We start from the raw sequence: 23,160 nt of genomic DNA, 5'->3' as shown, positions 1-23,160 counted from the left end.
CTGACCCAGTGAGGACAGACCAAGCCAGGGTGGCGGTGGAATAAACTTGGACATCTCAGACTCACTAAGCCAAGACTAGGGCTGCAGGGTGATCATTTCAGCCAAGGTACACTGGCTCACGTGAAGAATCAAAGATTTCATTACACCTCCTGTATCACAAAATGTTTAATGTCTGACAATGAAGTTAGGTTCCTATTCTGTCTCACCCTCAATTATAAACAGGTCAATCCTGGGGTATTCAAACTGGGATACAAACATATCAATTGTGAGCAGGAGTAGGCTACTTGGCTCTTTGAGCTTACTCTGCCATTCAATAAGATCAAGCCTTTCTTCATTAGAAAGCTCACCCTGAATCTGGGGCAGCTCACTCCAGCCCTGCTCACCTTTATTGATCACTTAGTTCCTGTTAGAATATTGAGCAGTAGACTGTTTAACCCCATTGGTGGATTATTCTTAAACAAACACATTATTCTCTCAGCAACTTGAGATATAAAGAGGAAGATTGTGGTTTCAGCTTCCCCAAGGTGGTACCAGGCATAAAGCCAGTGCCCAAAGCAGCTTTTTAAAATGATAGACAGCCAAGCAGTTTTAGACACATTAAGCATTCAAACTGAAATATTAAAACTCAAGACTTGCTTCTACAAACTTGCAAAATTTTGCAACAACATAATTAAGGAATAAAACTAGGAGACTTGGAGGAGAAATAACACTTGTCCTCACAGAAAAAACCTTACAGGCAAATTAACATTCCTAGCCCCTTGTCTTTGCTTAATTTCTTCTCCATGTTCCCATTAATGTTCATTGTCTATATAAACACAGAGAAGGATGTTTTGAATGTCTGAGTTTCAAAGAGAATAAACAACACTTTTCTAGTTTGCCTGAGTTTGCAAACTATTTGGAAATCCTCTGCATCTGGTCAACTTTGCGTCGAAGCTGTTGCTGCTTTTTTTGAAGTTTCTCTCTCTCTGCATTCAGTTTTTGCTGCTCTGCCTTTAACCTAATAACATATTCTGTGGCCTTCCTCAGGATGAGCACTTTGGAGGCTTTGACATTCATCGAAAGTTCTGGCACCTCATCTCGAAGAGCCAACAGACAATGCTTCAACTCATTTCTCCTTTGCCTTTCCAGGACATTGTGTGTCCTTCGTCTCTCCTCATCCTCCGCATCTGAAAACTTGGAACTGAAAGTCAAGGACTTGTTGGGGGATGAGTATCTGGTCACATGGAGACAGCTGTCCATTTTGGCTCGTTTTGGTGCTAGCAAGGTATTGGAGAGCAGAGGTGAGGGTGCAGCATAGTTGTGCTGTTGCTGAATTTCCAGATTGCATCGTTTGATAGTAGCCAGTGTCTGCGAGCGGGTTCCAGTCCTTGAAATTTCCTGCTTGGCAGTGCTCCCCACTGCCAGCCTCTGCTTCTCAATGGTTACGACATCAATCTCTTCTTCTGCAAATACAAGGCAGCTTTAATATACATGTTTTCAACAGAGCAGGATTTCATTCAATACAGTAAAAGCTGGGATCGAAGGAAGAACAGAAGGCCATTCAGTTCAAAGACAAGCTCTGTATTGACCAACTGATCTTCCATATCCCTCAATACTGTCACCTAACATAATCTAGCGATTTGGATCAGGTTCTGGGAGGGGACGCTCCTCTCATGTTATTTTAGAGATAATTTACTCTCCAGAGATGGTGAGGGGAATATTTAACCTTTGACCTAGTCAAAGGATGTCAATTTTGCAATCAGGTTCAGTTTGATGTCCCCCTCGGTGACTCTAATCTCTGCTTTTAGTACCCCTTTCTAATGGAAATGTTTCATTTCCAATGGGGATGGGAAGGATGATCTGATAAAATCCCCCACCCCTCTCTGTCAAAGAGTGGCTTTCTCCTCCAGGCTGCCTATCCACCAGAGACTGGTTGAAGCTAGGGTACAATTCCACAAGTCTCTGCAACATTCTATGATCCAATGAGCACTCCTTCGGACAGTAAGGCTTTGATTCATGCTCTCTAGTTCCTAATGGGCACTCCTCAGGGGCTGACGTAACAATCCACGCTGGGGCTAGACCCTCAAGAGAAATTGCCACTTTAAGGCAAAGAATGATCCATGGACAACTGTTCTTATTAGAAACCAAACTCAGAGTATGTGAGTTAGGAAAGCTAGACTAAGATGGTGGAGTCCTATCCCGTTCTCCAGAGAATCATTCTCTCTGGGCCTCTATACTAATGAAGACACAAGATACAATTCCAAATCTGTCTTCACATACTCCAATCAGTGAAAGTGAATGAGGAACAGAATCCCTTCCCACAACCTGGAAACTAGCTGCACATTTCAAAACCATCCAGACCTTCACACTGATCTAGAAAACAACGAGACCTTCCAGTTTACAAAGAACAAAGAACAACTCCCACATTTGCCCACAAAGGAAGTCTTTAGTGTCAGAGAGGGTCCACATGTAACCTGAGAAGCCACACACATGACCACAGGACTGACAGGCTTCCAATCTAGAACTTACATTGACCATTCTGCCCAATTAGTCAGTACCTGAGTCACTGGAGCGCGAGGAAAAACTGCTTGGTGACAAAGAACTTTCATCATCTGAATTTGGATCTTCATTCTCTTGGTGAGGCCTGTCCAGGAGGGGGGTAATAGTCTCTAAACCAGAACCACACAAATCCTGGAAGAAGTGAGACTCGATCTCAGACATCAGGGGGCTGGACACAGGAAGCACATCCAATTTGTCACCAACTTTATCCAGCTCTGCTGTTGTTAGCAAGTTACTCCACATGCAATCCTGCTCCATCTTCAGTGAGGCTTCCAAGTCCCAAATTAAACCCTGGTCATTATCCAATAGGAACTCTGACATTAATTCCAACTGGTCTGATTTGGAAGGGATTAAAGTGGAAAGGGAGTCACAGATGCTGGCTTTGGGGAGGGAGGTTTGTGGTGAAGCTGGTAACATTTCAACTGTCTTCAGGAATTCCTGACAGGTCTGATAAAAATCATCATCATCTTTCAGCAAAGAGGAGAAAATGTCAAAATCACTATCGAGATTTCCACTTTGAGGCATTGTGACCATAGGCTGCAAGGTAAACACAACAAAGCATTAATTCAAATTCTAATTAGCATTTGGAAAATTATTTAAACCGTCAGATAATACAACAGATGAAGGTGACATTGAGTGAGTGGGGGATGGACAGGTGGAGAAAGCATACTGACCCTAATGTGATGGAGATAACAGAACATTAGTCTTCCCAGTTTGTGTGGTTTTAAGCTGTGCTTAGTCAAACCAAAGCCACCTTAATTTGGATAATTCACCTCAAACTCTAACAAGTAGTCAAAACCTGGCTCAGTGGGAGTGTGAAAACCTTCCAAATACTTGGATCTCATTGCACAGACTTCCTAACAGTTCATAACATCATCTCCAATTCTCAATCATTTCCAGGTATGCAGGAAATACTGCCCCATGTGAGCAGGATACATTACAACTGTGTCTTCAGTGAAAATAGTCACAGTGCGAGATGCCAATTACCTTTACACAGGAGATCTTCACCAGACAGGAGTTTAAAAATTCCTGAGTTTCTAATCACCATTGATGGACAATCTAACTGTCAACCCTCTCTCCTTTCCTGTTCATTTAAATAGTTGGCAGATTTTAGGAGATGACTTTGTACAGTGATTGGAAAGCCCACCTCTGTTGAGTTGAGCTAATGTTCCATCACAGTCACTATTGCTGTCAAAGCATCCAACAAACTTTCCAGACCCGGTTTAAATCCCTTTCCATTTAGCAGCACAGCAACGTGAAGACTTCAGTAATTTACAAAGTCTATTTATTTTAATAGAACTTCTGACAAATTAACAAAACATTTATTTTAAATCTTCAGAAGCAGTGTGCACAAGCTAATCCCACACTGATATCAAACAGACAGCAGACTCCTTGCAGTTAGACACTTGTGTGTGTTTTTTAGGAATGATAAGAGTGAAGGTGGAGTGTGTGTGTGTGTGTGTGGGTAGTCACTCCATTCCCAAACTTCGCTCTTTCACAATTCATAGAACATATGACAGTACAGCACAGTACAGGCTATGTCCAAACCTAAGATCAAGCTATCCCCTCCCTATCATTCTGGTGTGCTCCATGTGCCTATCCAATAACTGCTTGAAAGTTCCTAAAGTGTCCCACTCCACTATCACAGCAGGCAGTGCATTCCACACCCCAACCACTCTGAGTAAAGTATCTACCTCAGACATCCTTCCTATATCTCCGACCATGAACCTTATGGTTATGCCCCCTAGTGACAGCAACATCCACCTAAGGAAACAGTCTATGAACATCCACTCTATCTATCCCCCTCATCATCTTATAAATCTCGCTCCCTCAACCTTTCCTCATAAGACCTACCCTCCAAACCAGGCAGCATCCTGGTAAATCTCCTCTGCGCTCTCTCCAATGCTTCCACATCCTTTTTATAGTGAGGTGACCAGAACTGCATACAATATCCCAAATATGTTCTCATCAAGGTCCTGTATAGTTCCAGCATAACCCCATGGCTCAAACTCCCTGTTAATAAACACTAACACACTACAAGCCTTCTTCACAGGTCTATCCACTTGAGTGGAAACCTTCAGAGATCTCTGGATATGAACCCCAAGATCTCTCTGATCCTCCACATTCCTCAGAACCTGGTCGTTGACTCTGTAATCCACATTCAACTTTCTCTACCAAAATGAATCACCTCACACTTATCGGGGTTAAACTCCATCTGCCACTTTTCTGCCCAGCTCTGCATCCTATCAATATCTCTTTGCAGCCTGCAAGAGCCCTCCACCTCATCCACTACTCCACCAATCTTGGTGTCATTAGCAAATTTACTAACCCACCCTTCAGCCCCCTCTTCCAAATCATTGATTAAAAAAAAAATCACAAATAGCAGAGGACCCAGTACTGACCCCTGTGGTACACCGCTGGTAACTGGCCTCCAGTCTGAAAATTTTCCTTCCACCGCCACCCTCTGTCTTCTGTGAGACAGCCAGTTACTTATCCAGTCGGCCAAATTTCCTTCTACCCCACACCTCCTTATCTTCTTCATGAGCCTACCACGAGGAACATTATCAAACGCCTTACCAAAATCCACGTATACAACATCAACTGCTCTACCTTGTCTACACACTTAGTTACCTCCTCAAAGAATTCAATCAAATTTGTGAGGCAGGACCTACCCCTCACAAAATTGTGTTGACTATCCCAGCTTAAGCTACATCTTTCTAAATGGTCATAAATCCTATCTCTCAGGACCCTTTCCATTAATTTACCAACCACCGAAGTAAGACTAACTGGCCTATAATTACCAGGGTCGTTCCTTTTTCCTTTCTTGAAGAGAGGAACAACATTTGCCACTCTCCAGTTCTCTGGCACAATCCCCGTGGACAGTGAGGACCCAAAGATCAAAGCTAAAGGCTCCACAATCTCATCCCTTGCCTCCCAAAATATCCAACTTATCCACCCTCAGATTTTTCAAAATTGCTAATACATCTTCCCTCAGAACATCTACCTCCTCCACCCTATCAGCCTGTATCACACTCTCATCCTCAAAAACATGGCCCCTCTCCTTAGTGAACACTGAAGAAAAGTATTCATTCAACCCTTCACCTATCTCTGACTCCATGCACAAGTTCCCACTACAATTCTTGACTGGCCCTAACCTCACCCTGGTCAATCTTTTATTTTTTTTAGATTAGACAATTAAAGTGCAGCTGACCTAGCTATGGTTCTCGATTAAAATTGCCAAGAAACATAAAATCTAATGTTCAACTTAAATGACCTCTGGTAGAGTTAGAGGAGACATTGAAAAAACCAACCCTAAAATCACAAACAGCCCTCAAAAAAATAAAATCAAAAAGAAAGACATTTCTGAAATAATTGAAAAATGAGAAAGGGAAAAGTCATTCAATTCCATCCCTCAAATTCAAATATTGGCTTCCTTTCTATCTGTTCCAGGAGCACAGGGCAGTTAGACAGAGACTCAGAGACATGACCCATTAATGAAGCTGCTTAAACACAGACATCCTACTTCTCTCTCTGTTCTCAACATTAATTCCTGCAAATCCATAAACAAGAGACAGAATCAGTTCAGGAGGAAGAAATGTTCCCTTAATGCTTCTTTCAAACTCTTGAAGGACAATCCTGGTTTCACACAGCACCCCCTGCTTCCTGAGGGAACATCTCCAAATTCCTGCCTTATCTAAAGAATCTGCAGCATTCAGCCAGGGATGATTTACTTTCATGCAATGAACCAGGGCAACTTAATCCTTTGGATTCCATCAACACCTAAAAAAATGTACCGGTAAGGAAAAGCTTTCAAATGGGAACTTTGGTTGTTTGTTCAGTGAATACAAATCTGAAATAAATGCATTGTTACATTAGGGTTAACCCCAACTAATGTTGAAAAACAGTTGCATCTAAGCAAACAACAGCGATCTCTTTAAAATTCAGGAGTAGGTAGACAGTTAAAGTGCAGCTGACCTAGCTATGGTTTTCAATTAAAATTGCCAAGAAACAGAAAATCTAATGTTCAACTCAAACGACCTCTGGTAGAGTTAGAGGAGACATTGAAAACACCAAGCCTAAAATCACAAACAGCCCTCAAAAAAATAAAATCAGAAAGAAAGACATTTGTGAAATAATTGAAAAGAGAGCAGAGGGGAAAAGTCATTCAGCTCCATCCCTCAAATTGGAGGTTTCTCCATTCTTATCCCATATTTCTCTGGCATATTATTTCTAAAAAAAACTGCCAATTCCTTTAAATTATGTCCAGTCTCACAATCAAAATGACAAATCACAATAACTGTGGAGTTTCTTCCAATTTCTCCTCTCTTTCTTGCAGTGAAAATGCTCAGGCCTGCCTCAGTATCACTGATTCTCCAACACTTTCAACATTAAGATTTTTAATCCATCCAAGTGTCTCTCCTTCACTCAGCCTTCCTAGAACTGGATTCTAACTGTCATCTACACAACACATTGGACAAATTTTTCATCTTTTATATTCGATAACTCTGTGCATCATATCTAGAAGTTCATTACTGTACCTGCTCCAAAATCAATTTGTACTTAAACTGTTTTACAAAACGTACTTCATTTTTCTGTACTGGACTCTCTCATTCCAGCCTTGATTCCCACCACAGTTCAACATTCATCACATGCTAAATCCCAAAATATGGACAAGAAATAAATTACAGCAGGTCCGGATGTGACTAAACTTAGGAAATCAATTAAGATTTTACTGTGATCAGTGAGGAATGTTATCATTTATGAAAATTCCACTCAAACCACAAAATCCCTCAATCACCCATTGTTACCAATTCAGTCAGACATTAATGACCCCCCCCAAACACAGACCCCCCCCAAAACACAGACCCCCCTCTATTCAAACACAGACCCCCCTCTATTCAAACACAGACCCCCACAAACTCAGACCCCCCTCTATTCAAACACAGACCCCCCTCTATTCAAACACAGACCCCCACAAACACAGACCCCCCTCTATTCAAACACAGACCCCCACAAACACAGACCCCCCCTCTATTCAAACACAGACCCCCCTCTATTAAAACACAGACCCCCCCTCTATTAAAACACAGACCCCCCTCTATTAAAACACAGACCCCCCCTCTATTAAAACACAGACCCCCCCTCTATTAAAACACAGACCCCCCCTCTATTAAAACACAGACCCCCCCTCTATTAAAACACAGACCCCCCCTCTATTCAAACACAGACCCCCCCTCTATTAAAACACAGACCCCCCCTCTATTAAAACACAGACCCCCCCTCTATTAAAACACAGACCCCCCCTCTATTAAAACACAGACCCCCCCTCTATTAAAACACAGACCCCCCCTCTATTAAAACACAGACCCCCCCTCTATTAAAACACAGACCCCCCTCTATTAAAACACAGACCCCCCCTCTCTCTCTCCTAAGAAACGCAGCCCCCCCCTTTGCCCCCGGTGGGACAGTGAGGAGTCGGGGCGGCCACTCGGCCCCTCTTACCGCGGCTGTCTCTCTCTGCTCCGGGATCTGGATTATGTCTGTGCTCCGGTAACGGGCCCCTGCTGCGGGATCTGTGTCTGTTTGGGGGGGGGGGGGTGGGGATGATCTGTGTCCCTCTGTGTCTCTCACTCTCTGTCCCGCTCTGTCTCAGGCTCCCTATTTATACCCGACCCGCCCCCGGACAGTCTCCCGCCAAAACTCCGCGGCAGCCCCGCCCCCGGCCCCGCCCCCAGCCCGGGAAGAGAGAGAGGGAGGGGCCCCGGGGGGGGTCTCCGGCCCGGGGGGAGGTCTCCGGGGTTTGGGGGGGGGTCTCCGGGGTTTGGGGGGGGGGGGTGTCGGGGGGGGGTGTCGGGGGGGGGGTCTCCGGGGTTTGGGGGGGGGGTGTCGGGGGGGGGGTCTCCGGGGTTGGGGGGGGGGTGTCGGGGGGGGTCTCCGGGGTTTGGGGGGGGGGGTCTCCGGGGTTTGGGGGGGGGTGTCCGGGGGGGGGGGGGGTCTCCGGGGTTTGGGGGGGGGTGTCGGGGGGGGGGGGGGTCTCCGGGGTTCGGGGGGGGGGGGGTCTCCGGGGTTCGGGGGGGGGGTGTCGGGGGGGGGGGGTCTCCGGGGTTTGGGGGGGGGTGTCGGGGGGGGTCTCCGGGGTTTGGGGGGGGGTGTCGGGGGGGGGTCTCCGGGGTTTGGGGGGGGGTCTCCGGGGTGTCGGGGGGGGTGTCGGGGGGGGGTCTCCGGGGTTTGGGGGGGGGGGTGTCGGGGGGGGGGGGGGATTGCCTCTTGGGCTGAGCCGCTGAATGTGAGAGTTTGGATTCAGTTTGGAATTTGCGGGTGTAATTTATTAACTTTTATGAACACAACTTCAATCTGATCAGAAATTGTTAATGACACTAACTCACCTCCCATTTAATTCTGAAATCTCCACAGGCAACAAAGTTGATGATTTAAACATTATTAAAGGGAAATTAGTTTCTGAACAGTAACTTATAAATGTAACAGAGACACAAACACTGTTACAGACAGGAGTGAGGGTGACAGTGTGTCCCAGGGACCCGGGTTCGATTGCCAGCCTGGTCACTGTGTGGAGTTTGCACCTTCTCCCCGTGTCTGCGTGGGTTTCCTCCCATGCTCCAAATGTGCGGGTTGGGTTGGTTGGCCATGCTAAATTGCCCCTTAGTTTTCCAAGATGTGTAAATTAGAGGGATTAATGGGGTAAATATGTGGGATTGCAGGGAATAGGGCCTGGGTGGGCCAAATGACCTCTTTCTGCCCTGTAGGGATTCTGAGTGTAAAAAACACTGTTACAAACAGGAGAATAAAAACACTTATAAAGAAAGGAATAATGGAAGAATCCATACAGTGCAGAAAGAGCCCATCAAGTCTGCACCAATTCTCTGACAGAACATCCCACCCTTTCCCTGTAACCATGGCCATTCAACCTAACCTGCACATCTTTAGGCTGTGGGAAGAAACTAAAGCACAAAAACACAGGGAGAACATGCAGACTCCGCACAGACGTTCACCTGAGGCTGGAATCAAATCCAGACCCCTGGCACTATCGAGGTAGCAGTGCTAACCACTGTGCCACCCCACAGCTACAGGGTTGGGAAACTGGAATCAATTACCTTAGCGAGGAGCTGGAGTACTGTGTGCAGTTTTGGGCGCCGCACCTGCGCAAGGATATTTTGGCCCTGGAGGGAGTGCAGAGGAGGTTTACTAGGCTGATACCGGAGTTGAGGGGATTGAGCTATGAGGAGAGGCTGAATAAACTAGGCTTGTACTCGTTAGAGTTTAGAAGAATGAGGGGAGATCTCATTGAGACGTTTAAGATGATGAATGGGATGGATAGGATAGAGGTGGAGAGACTCTTCCCGCTCAAAAAAGACAGTAGAACTAGGGGGCACAGCCTCAAGATAAAGGGGAGGCGGTTTAGAACGGAGTTGAGGAGGAACTTCTTCACTCAAAGGGTGGTGAATCTCTGGAATTCTCTGCCCGTTGAAGTGGTGGAGGCTGCCTCGCTAAATATTTTTAAGAAGCGGGTTGATGGGTTCTTGATAAGAGAGGGGATTAAGGGTTATGGGAAGAGGGCGGGAAAGTGGAACTGAGCCACAACAGATCAGCCATGATCTTATTGAATGGCGGGGCAGGCTCGAAGGGCTAGATGGCCTACTCCTGCTCCTATTTCTTATGTTCTTATTATGTTCTTAATATTAGGATAATGGTTTATAAAGAGTGAGTCTACCAACTAAATATCTGGGATTATATCAGAATCAGAATAGTTAGGGAAGAAGGAATTTAAATGTCACGGAGCTGAAATGTTTACCTCTTCTCCACACTTGCTACCAAACCTGCTGACTATTTTCAGCATTTTCTGAGGTGGTGTAGATATATTGATATAAAAGCAGGAAAAAGGAGGTGGCTAACAAAACGTTAGAAACAATTTATTTGGATTGGAATAAAAGATGAAAAAGACCCCATTGATGGGGTGGGGTGGGGATAAAATGGTGATCACCTCATTAAAATGGAGGATAAATATGTAAGTGTGTGAAAGGACGTAGAATAATAATCATGGAAGACTTTAAACTGTCAAGAACAGGTAAGGAAAGAGGTACATGGAAGAATGCTTTTCCTGTCACTCCTTTCTGATCCTGTATGTGTAAAGTGCAAGAAAGGAGACACTGTTTTGTAAATGAACCAAAGCAGGCCATAGAGTCAAAATTACAGCACAGGAACAGGCCCTTCAGCCCCTCCAAGCCTGCACTGACCATGCTGCCCGACTGAACTCAAACCCCCTACCCTTCCGGGGACCATGTCCCTCTATTCCCATCCTATTCATGTATTTGTCAATAGTAGTGTGGTGAGCAGAATTGAACACTATATTCCAAGTGCAGCCTAACTAAGGTTCTATAAAGCTGCAGCATGACTTGTCAATTTTTAAACTCAATACCCTAGCCAATGAAGGCAAGCATGCCGTATGCCTTCTTGACGACCTTCTCCACCTGCATTGCCACTGCTTACACCCAGATCCCTTTGCCTATCAATACTCTGAAGAGTTCTGCCATTTACTGTATATTTCCTATCTGTATTAGACCTTCCAAAATGCATTACCCCACATTTGTCCAGATTAAACTCCATCTGCCATCTCTCTGCCCAAGTCTGCAACTGATCTATATCCTGCTGTATCAGCTGATGGTCCTCATCACGATCCGCAAATCCACCAACCTTGGTGTCATCCGCAAACTTACTAATCAAACCAGTTACATTTTCCTCCAAATCATTTATATATTATAAACAGCAAAGGTCCCAGTACCATTCCCATGGAACGCCACTTGTCACAGCCCTCCATTCAGAAACGCACCCTTCTACTGCTACCCTCTGTCTTTTTTGACTGAGCCAGTTTTGTATCCATAAGTCATAGATGTTTACAGCATGGAAACAGGCCTTTCAGTCCAACTTGTCTGTACTGCCCCCTTTTTAACCCATAAGCTAGTCCCAATTGCCTGCATTTGGCCCATTTCCTTCTATAGCCATCTTATCCATGTAACTATCTAAATGCTTTTTAAAAGACAGAATTGTACACGCCTCTACTACTACCTCTGTCAACTTGTTCCAGACACTCACCACCCTCTGTGTGAAAAAATTGTACCTCTGGACCCTTTTGTAACTCTCCTCTCTCACTTTAAACTTATGCCCTCTAGTTTTAGACTCTCCTACCTTTGGGAAAAGATGTTGACTATCTAGCTGATCTATGCCCTTCATTATTTTATAGACATCTATAAGATCACCCCTCAGCCTCCTACGCTCCAGAGAAAAAAGTCCCAGTTTATCCAGCGTCTCCTTATAACTCAATCCATCAAATCCTGGTAGCATCATAGTAAATCTTTCTGCACTCTTTCTAGTTTAATCATATTCTTTCTATAATAGGGTGACCAGAACTGTACACAGTATTCCAAGTGTGGCCTTACCAATGTCTTGTACAACTTCAACAAGACGTCCCAACTCCTGTATTCAATGTTCTGACCGATGAAACCAAACATGCTGAATGCCTTCTTCACCACTCTGTCCACCTGTGACTCCACTTTCAAGGAGCTATGAACATGTACCCCTAGATCTCTTTGTTCTATAACTCTCCCCAACACCCTTATCATTAACTGAGTAAATCCTACCCTGGTTCAATCGACCAAAATACATCATCTCGCATTTATTTAAATTAAACTCCATCTGCCGTTCATCAGCTCACTGGCCCAAGTGATCAAGATCCCGTTACAATCCTGGATAACCTTCTTCACTGTCCACTATGCCACCAATCTTGGTGTCATCTGCAAACTTACTAACTGTGCCTTCTAAATTCTCATTCAAATCATTAATATAAATGATAAATAACAGTGGGCCCAGCACTGATCCCTGAGGCACACCGCTGGTCACAGGCCTCCAGTTTGAAAAACAACTCTCTACAACCACCTCTCAACTCTCAACAAGCCAATTTTGTATCCATTTAGATACCTCATCCTGGATCCTGTGAGATTTAACCTTATGCAACAATCTACCATATGGTGCCTTGTCAAAGGCCTTCTTAAAGTCCATGTCGACAACACCAACTGCACTGTCCTCATCTACCTTCTTGGTTACCCCTTCAAGAAAGGTCAATCAAATTTGTGAGACATGATTTTCCACTCACAAAGCCATGCTGATTGTCCCTAATCAGTCCTTGCATCTCTAAATACCTGTAGATCCTGTCTCTGAAAATACCTTCTAACAATTTGCCCACCACAGACGTGAGGCTCACTGGCCTGTAGTTCCCAGGCTTTTCCCTGCAGCCGTTTTTAAACAAAGGCATTAGTAAAAGGAGAAGTAAGTATAGGGGAACTTCTAGACAATAGCAATCACAACGTGATAAGGCTGAAGAGAATTATTGAGAAGGACATCTGTAAAACAAAGATCAAAGTAATAAATTGTGGGGTAGCGGTAGTATAATAAGGGCATGAGATTAAAATGAGACAAAATAAACTGGAAAAAAAAACTGACAAAGAAGTGGAACAGAAGTGAGAAATATTTAAAGTGATGATTAATAAAATCCTGGAGAAATATATTGTACCAAAAGCAAGAACAAAGTAGCCAGTAATGGCACACCATTGATGAATAAAGAAATAAAGGGAAAATTTAAACTAATGAAAAAGATAATAAGATGACAAAATGGTCCATAAAAAGATGAGGAAATAAATAAAGACAATGAGAAAGAAAAATAAAAACTACAAAACTAAATTATCAAAGAATATAAAAATAAAATATTCTACAAATACATAAATAACAATAAAAAACATACAGCTACAAAGGAACACATGATAAATCCATTGGTAATGACAGAAAAATGTGGAAAATTAACTCATTATTCTGCCTCAGTATTAACAGTATTAGTGTAATGGGGTGCTTTAGACAATACAGGTCCTAAAGTATGCAGACTTTTATGATAAAGTGGGGGAGATAATTGATGAAATAATCAAACTTAGAATGGTCAAAACCCCTGAGCTTTAAAGAAAACTTCCTCATCTGTTATGAGTGGCTACCCCCTTATTTTGAAATTGTGCTCTGACTCTAGACTCCCCAATCAGAGGATACAGCTTATCTGCCTCTATTCTGTCTATTCCTTTAAGTATTTTGTAGATTTCAGTGAGATCACCCCTCATTCTTCAAAACTCTGTAGGATACAGAATCAGTTTCTCCAGCCTCTCTCTTCATAGGACAGTCCCACCAACCCCAGAATATGACTGGACAACGTCTATTGCACCACCTTTCAAAACTCAGAAATGCAAAATATCAAGTCCCGGGGTCTTACTATTAACACATTTCCTTCAATTCCTCAGTCTTCCTGGGCCCTTGAATCTCTCATTCTGGGAGATTTCCTCAGAAGAAACAGACTCAAAGTAATCATTTAGCTTCTTTGCCATTTCTCTATTCCCTATTTTAAATTCCCCTGAATGGCTGTAATGGGCCCACATTTGTCTTAGCCAAACATTTGCTTTTTACACACCTACAGAAGCTGTTACAGTCTGTTAGAACCACAGAACCATAGAAAATTACAGCTCAGAAACAGGCCTTTTGGCCCTTCTTGGCTGTGCCGAACCATCTTTCTGCCTAGTCCCACTGACCTGCACCTGGACCATATCCCCCCACACTCCTCTCATCCATGTACCTGTCCAAGTTTTTCTTAAATGTTAAAAGTGACTCCACATTTACCACTTTATCCAGCAGCTCGTTCCACACTCCCACCACTCTGTGTGAAGAAGCCCCCCTGCAACCCCCCCCACCACAATATTCCCTTTAAACTTTTCTTCTTTCACCCTTAACCCATGTCCTCTGGTTTTTTTCTCCCCTTGCCTCAGTGGAAAAAGCCTGCTTTGATGTTTTTTGCTAGTTTAAATTCATATTAAATTTTCCCCTTTATCAGTTTCTTAGTTCTCCTTTGCTGCATACTAAAATCCTCCGAAACCTCAGGTTTACTACAATTTCTAGCAACTTTATAAACCTTTTCTTTTAATCTTATATAATTCTTAACTTCCTTTGTTAGCCAAGATTGACTGACTTCTTCTTTTCGGTCTTCATTTCTTAACATCTTCAATTCTGCCAACAAGAAATACAACCTGTTCCTGAATGTTGCCAAAACAAAACTCATATTTCAACTCTGCAGAAGTCCAAGTGTACAGAGCAGTTCCTGTCACCACATGCCTGTATTGCAGTGAGATCTGGACTGTGTATCTGTGACTAGTGTTAGAGAAATTCCATCAGGAATTCCTACACCACATGCTGTGGATTCAATGGGAGGACCATTAAGCAAACTCTTGTGTTCTTCCAGCCAGCTCCACAAACATCCAAGCAAAAATCCTACAAAACTAATTGTTCAGAATGTTGACAGCTTGTCCATCAAGCTACTTTGCATTTTGAGTCACAACATCTTAAAGATGAAGCAGAGCAGCAACCAAGGAGGAAATAAAAGGAAGCAAATCCTGCTCTCCAAATGCTGCTACCTCATGGAAGGTCCTTCCCAAATCGTTCTAAGCACATTTTGAAGGGTTGGGGGGGGAGGGGGGTAGGGTGGGAGCCTGCAACCGTTTCTCATCAGCATTCTGGACAGAAGTGGCTGTAACACTGAAGTGGACAGGTGAGTTTTTTTACCCCTTCATGGAACATGGGCATCTCCCACTTGGTCAGCATTTATTACCCATCCCTAGTTGTCCTTGAGGAGGTAGTGGTGAGCTGCCTTCTTGAATCGCTGCAGTCCATGTTCTGTGGGTTGACCCACAATACCGTTAGGGAGGGAATTCCAGGATTTTGACTCAATCACTGCAAAGGAACGGTGAGACATTTCCAAGTCAGAATGGTGAGTGGCTCGGAGTGAAACCTGTAGGTGATGGTGTTCCCATTTATCTGCTGCCCTTGTCCTTCCAGATAGAAGTGGTCATGGGTTTGGAAGGTGCTGTCTAAGGATCTTTGGTGAATTGCTGCAGTGCATCTTGTAGATAGTACACACTGCTGCTACTGAGTGTCGGGGGTGGAGGGAGTGGATGTTTGTAGATCAAGCGGGGCTGCTTTGTCCTGGATGGTGTTGAGTTTCTTGAGTGTTGTTGGAGCTGTATCCATCCAGGCGAGTGGGGAATATTCCATCACACTCCTGGCTTGTGCCTTGTAAATGGTGGATAGGCTTTGAGGTGAGTTACTCGCTGCAGTATTCCTCGCCTCTGACCTGTGTTTGTAGCCACTATGTTTCTGTGGTGAATCCAGTTGAGTCTCTGGTCAACAGTAACCCCAAGGATGTTGACAGTGGAGGATTCAGTGATGGTAAAACCATTGAATGTTAAGGGATTATGGCTAGAGTGTCTCTTATTGCTGATGGTGATTGCCTGGCATTTGTATGGTGCGAATGTTACTTGCCATTTGTCAGACCAAGCCTAGATATCGTGCATAACTTGTTGCATTTGAATATGGACTGCTTCAGTATCTGAGGAGTCGTGAATGGTGCTGAACATTGCGCAATAATCAGTGAACGTCTCCATTTCTGACCTTATGATGGAGGGAAAGTCATTGATGAAGCAGCTGAAGATTGTTGGGCCTAGGACACTATCCTGAGGGAGTCCTGCAGAGATGCCCTGGAGCTGGGATGACTGATCCTCCAAAACCACAATCATCTTCCTATGTACCAGATATGACTAACCAGCGGAGGGTTTGACCCTGATACTCATTGATTCCAGTTTGGCTAGGGTTCCTTAAGCCACACTCAGTCGAATGCGGCCTTGATGTCGAGGAGTCCTTGTTCAAGATGGAAGTGGCCAAATCCATGACCAGGAAGGGACACTGAGGCATCATGAGAATTTCACCAAAGTCTTCACGTCTCCATGATGTCATTGTTGACTCCAGGTTCTATTGGGCAGGAAATGTTCATCCTATTTGGCCACCTCCAACTTCTCTTGACGAGCACTGAGTTCAGGACATTGCAAGACCAGTGGTTGGCATCTCCAGCTGACCCCAGGCCTTGGAATCTGGATGAACTGTTCTTCATCCAACTCCAAATGTCCCACCCTCGGGTAGAGATTGTGAAAACTTGGCAGCCAGTCCTCAAAATCAGCCGGGAATCTCAGTGCAGCTCCTCCTCACCTTGGGGGCATGAGCTCACTGTATCCTCATCCAGCCATCTCCTCTTGACATAAATACAATGTACGACACACCTTGCAGCAGGATTTCCAAGGAACATAAGAACATAAGAACATAAGAAATAGGAGCAGGAGTAGGCCATCTGGCCCTTCGAGCCTGCCCCGCCATTCAATAAGATCATGGCTGATCTGTCGCTGCTCAGTTCCACATTCCCGCCCTCTCCCCATAACCCTTAATCCCCTCGCTTATCAAAAACCCATCAACCCGCGTCTTAAAAATATTTAGCGAGGCAGCCTCCACCACTTCAACGGGCAGAGAATTCCAGAGATTCACCACCCTTTGAGTGAAGAAGTTCCTCCTCAACTCTGTTCTAAACCGCCCCCCCCTTTATCTTCTTCCCTGAGGAAACCTCCTTCTGCACCGAAAGTTTGAGTATTTCTGCACCATTCGTTGTGTAGAAAATCTCACAGTTCATCGTGGTGACCAATCATTCTGTGCCCAGCGAGAAGATTATGTGTCCATATTCTTACTGATGAGAATGAACCCACATCACCAACGAGGCTACCCCCGTGACTCAGGCCTTACCTAAACCAGCTCTGTCCACATCACATAAACAAGGTTTTCTTCAACTTCATTTAGCTCCAAGCAGTCAAAAGAGTCTCTCCAGAAACATTGCACACATTATACATCAAGATCAATAATTACAGGTCGTGCATCAGCATAAAAGAAAGGATTAAAAAATCAGCTGCATCAAAGCTCACAAAACTCGGCCACTCCAAATGAGGTGGAGTTTAACACGGGTAAATGTGAGGTTATCCATATTGCTTAGAAAAATAAAAAGGCAACAAATTATCTAAATGGAGAGAAACTTCAAAATGCTTTGATGCAAAAACATCTGGGTGTCTTTGCACAAATTGCAGAAAGTTAGTATGCAGATGCAGCAGGTAATAGGGAAGACAAACCGAATTTTAAATTTACTGCTAATGGAATAGAATACAGAAGTAGGGAAGTTCTTTTCAACTGTATAGGGCATCAGTGTCAGCGCATCTGGAATGCTGCACACAGTTTGGGTGCCCTCACTTGAGGAAGGATGTAAATGCATTAGAGGAGGTTCACTGGATTGATTCCAGGGCTAAAGGACTTATGGAGGGAGGTTGAGCAGTTTAGGCCTATACTCAGAGGGATGAGAGGAAATCTGATTGAGGTTTATAAGATGTTTAAGGGGATTGACAGGCTAGATGTAGAGTGGATGTTTCTCATTATTGGACATTCTAGAAAAGAGATCATACTTTTAGGGTAACGGGTGACAGATTTAAAACAGAAATGAAGAGGAATTACTTCACTCAAAGGGTGGTAAGTCTGTGGAATTCTCTAACCCAGAGTGCAGTGGATGCTGGAATATTAAATAAATTTGAAGAGATAGATAGGTTTTTAATTAGCAGCGGGATGAAGGTTATGGGCTCAAGCAGGAAAGTGATGTTGAGGCTGAGATAATGAAGCCCTTGCTCCAAGGCTTCCCTCGGTGCTGTGCCCTCCACTCTGGAGCCCATCAATGGCACCACGCTGAGAGGCAGCTGGAAAGAAGCTGCTTTGGTCATTTTTCTGTCACTGTTTCCCCCCTGCCCCGCCCAGCCCAAATCTGTGGAGCTGCTTCCTTGCATTGGGATCATGCTGTGCTGTTCTCTGCACTCACCTCTGACTTTCCCTCAAAGTTCAGCTCACCAGATTTACACAGTTTGAAGACAGTTGTGACTTTGTGCCAACATGGGATTGAAATTTGGAACCGGGGGAAATGCGGCCGCAGTAATGAGATGCTAATTTATTAACAGTAAATGTCCATTGTTCAGGGGCACCGGCAGAGAGGGGGGGTGGGAGCACTCAGATCCTGGATTTACATCATCTGGAAATGGGACCAGGGTCTCCTGGTGAGATTTTCCAATTTTATCACCAAGCACATCACATTAAAGCCCAGACAATACCTCTGCCAATTGCCTTGGTTTGTTTTACAACATTCCAGTCACAATATAAATACAAGTGGTGATTCGTAAATGTTAGTTTTGTTTGTAAATCAGTATTTAATTTTTGTTTTCCATCTATTTTCCCTGAAACCTCCCATTTCTAAAAGAGGTGACTTTTCAATCACATTGTTTTGACAAAATGGAAGGATTTCTCTCGGTTACTTTATAAAGTTTTAGATAATATAAAATTAATTTAAAAGTGTCCACACCCCAGTTAACTCTGGGGGAATCCCACTGTTGTGATTAGTGCTATCAGTGTGTTCCACAAACACTTTTTGTTCTGAATACACATTTCTTGTTCGGGTTCACATCCGTGTTTAGAAACTACTCATCAAAAGTTAACTTGGTGGCTTTGTTTAAAAAAACAAGTATCTCTGGAACCAAAACCTTCTGTTGCTAAAATCACAGCTGCTGCTCATCACTAGTTCAGGAAAAAACGTTAATCGGGGTGTGGGTGAAGTGAAAATTCACATGAACATTGCACGCTGAGTGGCAGTTTCACCCAAACATCTTTGAGTGTGAAAGAGAATTAAAACTCTTTGTTGTTTGATTGTATGTTCATTGTACATAAATGTAGTGTTGGTTCAGTGCTTTCACTACCTTTGTGTATCCTTTAATTTATAAATAAATGTAAACATTTCTAACTAGCCTGTGTGGTACGCTCAACCTCTGCTGTGTTAAGAAAACATAACATGATCAGTCCCACCATCAGGGTGACTGTGTTAACTCCTGTGCAGTGTGCTCGAGGAAGGGGTTTGGCAGGAAGACAATTCCAGGCAAATATCCATTATTATTCGCTTTGCTCTCACTCAAGAACACAGAGGCAAACTGTGGTGAGTGTCCCTTTAAGGACAACACAGCAGAAGATGATCACTTGGCCAGAGAGACAAATTGGGACTGAGATTAGGTAATCATCCCAGGGGGTCGAGTTCTCTCTTATGCAGAAGATAGTCTGAAGATATCTACAAGGTATATGAACTGGGGACTGGGACAGCCAGGCAGTGCTGGCCTCTGTACATTTTTTCCTCATTAATAAATACTCTTTGTGATTCTGACAAAGTCTGTAATGTGCATCATTACACAAACACTATACAATATCGGCAGGACACTTACTCTCTGAAATGTTGGTAACACAATATCAGTGAGATGGTGGCAGGCAGGTCACAAGCAGCTGTCAGGAAGGGTGGTCACACCTTCCATTGACACACAGATCCAAGCATTCCTGGGGAGGGAATGCCAGGTGAGTGAAGACAAGCAGAAGGAGGAAGCATTGGAGGATTCACAAAGTGACATTGCTGTGCTGATGGAGAAGGGAATTGGCATTCAACTGCATCACCCTTCAGGATGGAGGTGATTGATGACTAAACAGTCTCTGTGATGCCTGTTGAGACTGCATTGAACACTCTGCACAGATAGTTGGAGAATGTGAAAAATGTACAGCAGCAACATGCAACATTCTCACAACTGCCAGGCACTCGAGTGAGCTGGAACTCTGACAAGAAGACACGTGGACAGCTGGGAAATTAACAGCAAGGAAAGCAGAAACAATTAGCTCTGCCAGCTCTTTGAAAGAATGATTCAATGAAGTTTGCTGCACCATTCTTTCCCCATGCTCCTGGGTTCCTTTCTCCTTCAAGTATTTATCCAATTCCCTTTTGAATGTTGTTACTGTGTTTGTTTGCACTGCCCATATTGAAGGAGCAGAGAGCGCAGGCTGGTATTTAGTTTTGGGATACAGCTGTCCCTCTGTGTGCTGACTGTAAGTTTCATACAAAACAGGACGGATCCACAATTTTAGTTTAAACAGATTATTTGGTCATTGCTTCTTGTGGGAGCTAACTGCTTCCTAAGGGGTACATGTTCATAGCTCCTTGAAAGTGGAGTCGCAGGTGGACAGAGTGGTGAAGAAGGCATTCGGCATGCTTGGTTTCATTGGTCAGAACATTGAATACAGGAGTTGGGACGTCTTGTTGAAGTTGTACAAGACATTGGTAAGGCCACACTTGGAATACTGTGTGCAATTCTGGTCACCCTATTATAGAAGGATAAGTGTTAAACTAGAAAGATTGCAGAAAAAATTTACTAGGATATTACCAGGACTTGGTTTGAGTGAATTATAAGAAGAGGATGGATAAATCGGGACTTTTTTCCCTGGAGCATAGGAGGCTTATGGGTGATCTTATAGAGGTCTATAAAATAATGAGGGGCATAGATCAGCTTGATAGTCACTATTTTCTCCGGAAGGTAGGGGCATCTAAAACCAGAGGGCATAGGGTTAAGGTGAGAGGGGAAAGGTGCAGAAGGATAATTTTTCACACAGGGTGGTGAGTATCTGGAACAAGATGCCAGAGGTATGCTGCAAACCTCTATCACTCTAAATCTATACGACTATTACAGAGGAGACTTGGAAGTATTTCATTGGCTGGAAAGTATCCTGAGGTTGTTAAAGGTGCTCATATAAAAGCTGGTCTGATTCTTTTATTTTAGTCTAAAGCACCAAACTAACAACACTTAGGTTAGTTTAATAAGGGGAAGCAGACTTGGGACTGAGTTGAGGAGGAACGTCTTCACACAAAGGGTTGTGAATCTGTGGAATTCCCTGCCCAGTGAAGCAGTTGAGGCTCCCTCATTGTATGTTTTTAAAGCAAGGATAGATACATTTTTGAACAGTAAAGGAATTAAGGGTTATGGTGAGCAGGTGGGTAAATGGAACTGAGTCCACAAAAAGATCAGCCATGATCTTATTGAATGGCGGAGCAGGCTCGAGGGGCCGAATGGCCGCCCCCTGCTCCTAGTTCTTATGTTAGCACAAACATGGTAATACCACCCTTAGGTGGCTTAGATAGCTACAGTGCACAGTGGTGTCACCGCTGTTGCCTGCCTGAATTGAGTCAAGGCAAATTGGAGTCAAGGAAGGAGTCTTTGCTTCAACTTGGAGGAGAGTATAATGTGGGAATGTAAAGATATAAAAACAAAAGGTGCTGGATAAACTCAGCAGGTCTGGCAGCTTGTGTGGAACATTAAAATATATTTGCAGAAAGTGTGTTTCTTTGCAGTGGCATCTCAAACCTCAATTAACACAAAGAAAGAGTTGCCCCTCCCTCCCAAAAACATTAAAAATATTGTGGTACAGCCATCGTGCTCAATCCAAGATCCTTGTCGCACCCAGTTTCACAAGAGCTGTGGCCTGTGGTTATATCACCGCATGGTGTCTGTAATTCATAACATGTGTTGTTTATATCATATCACATTCTTTTAATCACAAATTAATATTTAAAAGCACCGTTCACCAATATGAAATATCAAACGTATTTCACATTTACTGATGGATACAAATGATAGAATGAGTCTTCCTGTTTTTGAAGGGGGATTGTGAGTTGTATTTGTTGGGTGCAGGCTGTCAATCTGGGCAAACAGAACACTTTTATATTTCTGGGGAGATGATATTCAGTCCTGCCTTGTTTAAGAAAGAGACTTACATTTCTATAGCGCCTATCATAGCCACAAACCATCACAAAGTCTTTAGTCAGCAATTAAATACTTTTGAAGTGTTATTATTGCTGTAAAGATAAGTGCTCTCCCCAAATCAACCTTCACGCCCAAATCAACCTCCAAAACTTCCCCAAACAACCCCCCATTCCCCCCAAAATCACCTCAAAGTCTCCCCCAATTAATCTTCACCCCCCAAAGCCCCTCACACAAACCTGACTCTCAAACATTTGGTAGCTGGGGATCCAGTATATTTTGGGTAGAAAAGGAGACAGATATTGAGCAGCTGCACTGACCACCCCCCCCCCCTCCAGTCTGTCCCCCACCACTCTCTCCACCCCCCCCACTCCCCCCCCCCCCCACTCCCCCCCCCCTCCCCACCTCCCCCCCCCCACTCCCCACCTCCCCCCCCACTCTCCCCCCCCCCCACTCTCCCCCCTACTCCCCCTCCCCCCCTACTCCCCACCTCCCCCCTACTCCCCACCTCCCCCCCCCTCTCCCCCCACCCCCCCCCCCCCCCCACTCCCCACCTCCCCCCCTACTCCCCCCTCTCCCCCCCTCCCCCCTACTCCCCACCTCCCCCCACCCCCACCTCCTCCCCCTCCTCCCCCCCTACTCCCCACCTCTCCCCCCCCTCCCCCCCCACCCCCCCCCACTCCCCCCCCTACTCCCCCTCCCCCTCCCCCCCCCCCCCTACCCCCACCTCTCCCCCCCTACTCCCCCCCCCTCCCCCCCCCTCCCCCCACTCCCCACCTCCCCCCCCCACTCTCCCTACTCCCCCCCCTACTCCCCCCCTCCTCCCCCCCTACTCCCCCCCTCCTCCCCCCCTACTCCCCCCCTCCCACCCTACTCCCCCCCTCCCCCCTACTCCCCCCTCCCCCCTACTCCCCCCCCCACCTCCCCCTCCCCCCTCCCCCTACTCCCCCCTCCCCCCTACTCCCCCCACTCTCCCCCCTCCCCCCTACTCCCCCCCTCCCCCACTCTC

General features: G+C 44.8%; 1 protein-coding gene across 2 annotated transcripts; it reads right to left on the bottom strand.

Annotated features, from left to right (window-relative positions):
* Positions 1-881: 881 nt before the first annotated feature.
* On the bottom strand, positions 882-8,119 carry mych (myelocytomatosis oncogene homolog). Of its 2 annotated transcripts, none has more exons than XM_080183565.1 (3): positions 8,041-8,119; positions 2,538-3,075; positions 882-1,442 (listed from the first exon to the last, which is right to left on the bottom strand). In XM_080183565.1, exons 2-3 carry the CDS (start codon positions 3,070-3,072, stop codon positions 892-894), a joined length of 1,086 nt encoding a protein of 361 aa, XP_080039691.1. In that variant the 5' UTR covers positions 3,073-3,075; positions 8,041-8,119; the 3' UTR covers positions 882-891. The 2 variants fall into 2 exon arrangements, with proteins under 2 accessions (XP_080039691.1, XP_080039690.1); XM_080183564.1 differs by lacking the exon at positions 8,041-8,119 and adding an exon at positions 3,213-3,409.
* Between the last annotated feature and the right edge of the window lie 15,041 nt (positions 8,120-23,160).

The sequence above is a fragment of the Carcharhinus amblyrhynchos genome, unplaced genomic scaffold, assembly GCF_965287045.1.
Source record: "Carcharhinus amblyrhynchos unplaced genomic scaffold, sCarAmb.v2.hapA chromosome_332, whole genome shotgun sequence".
In the NCBI taxonomy this organism is placed as follows: domain Eukaryota; kingdom Metazoa; phylum Chordata; class Chondrichthyes; order Carcharhiniformes; family Carcharhinidae; genus Carcharhinus; species Carcharhinus amblyrhynchos.
Note: the sequence above shows the minus strand (reverse complement) of the source record. Positions and strands in the feature narration are given on the sequence as shown.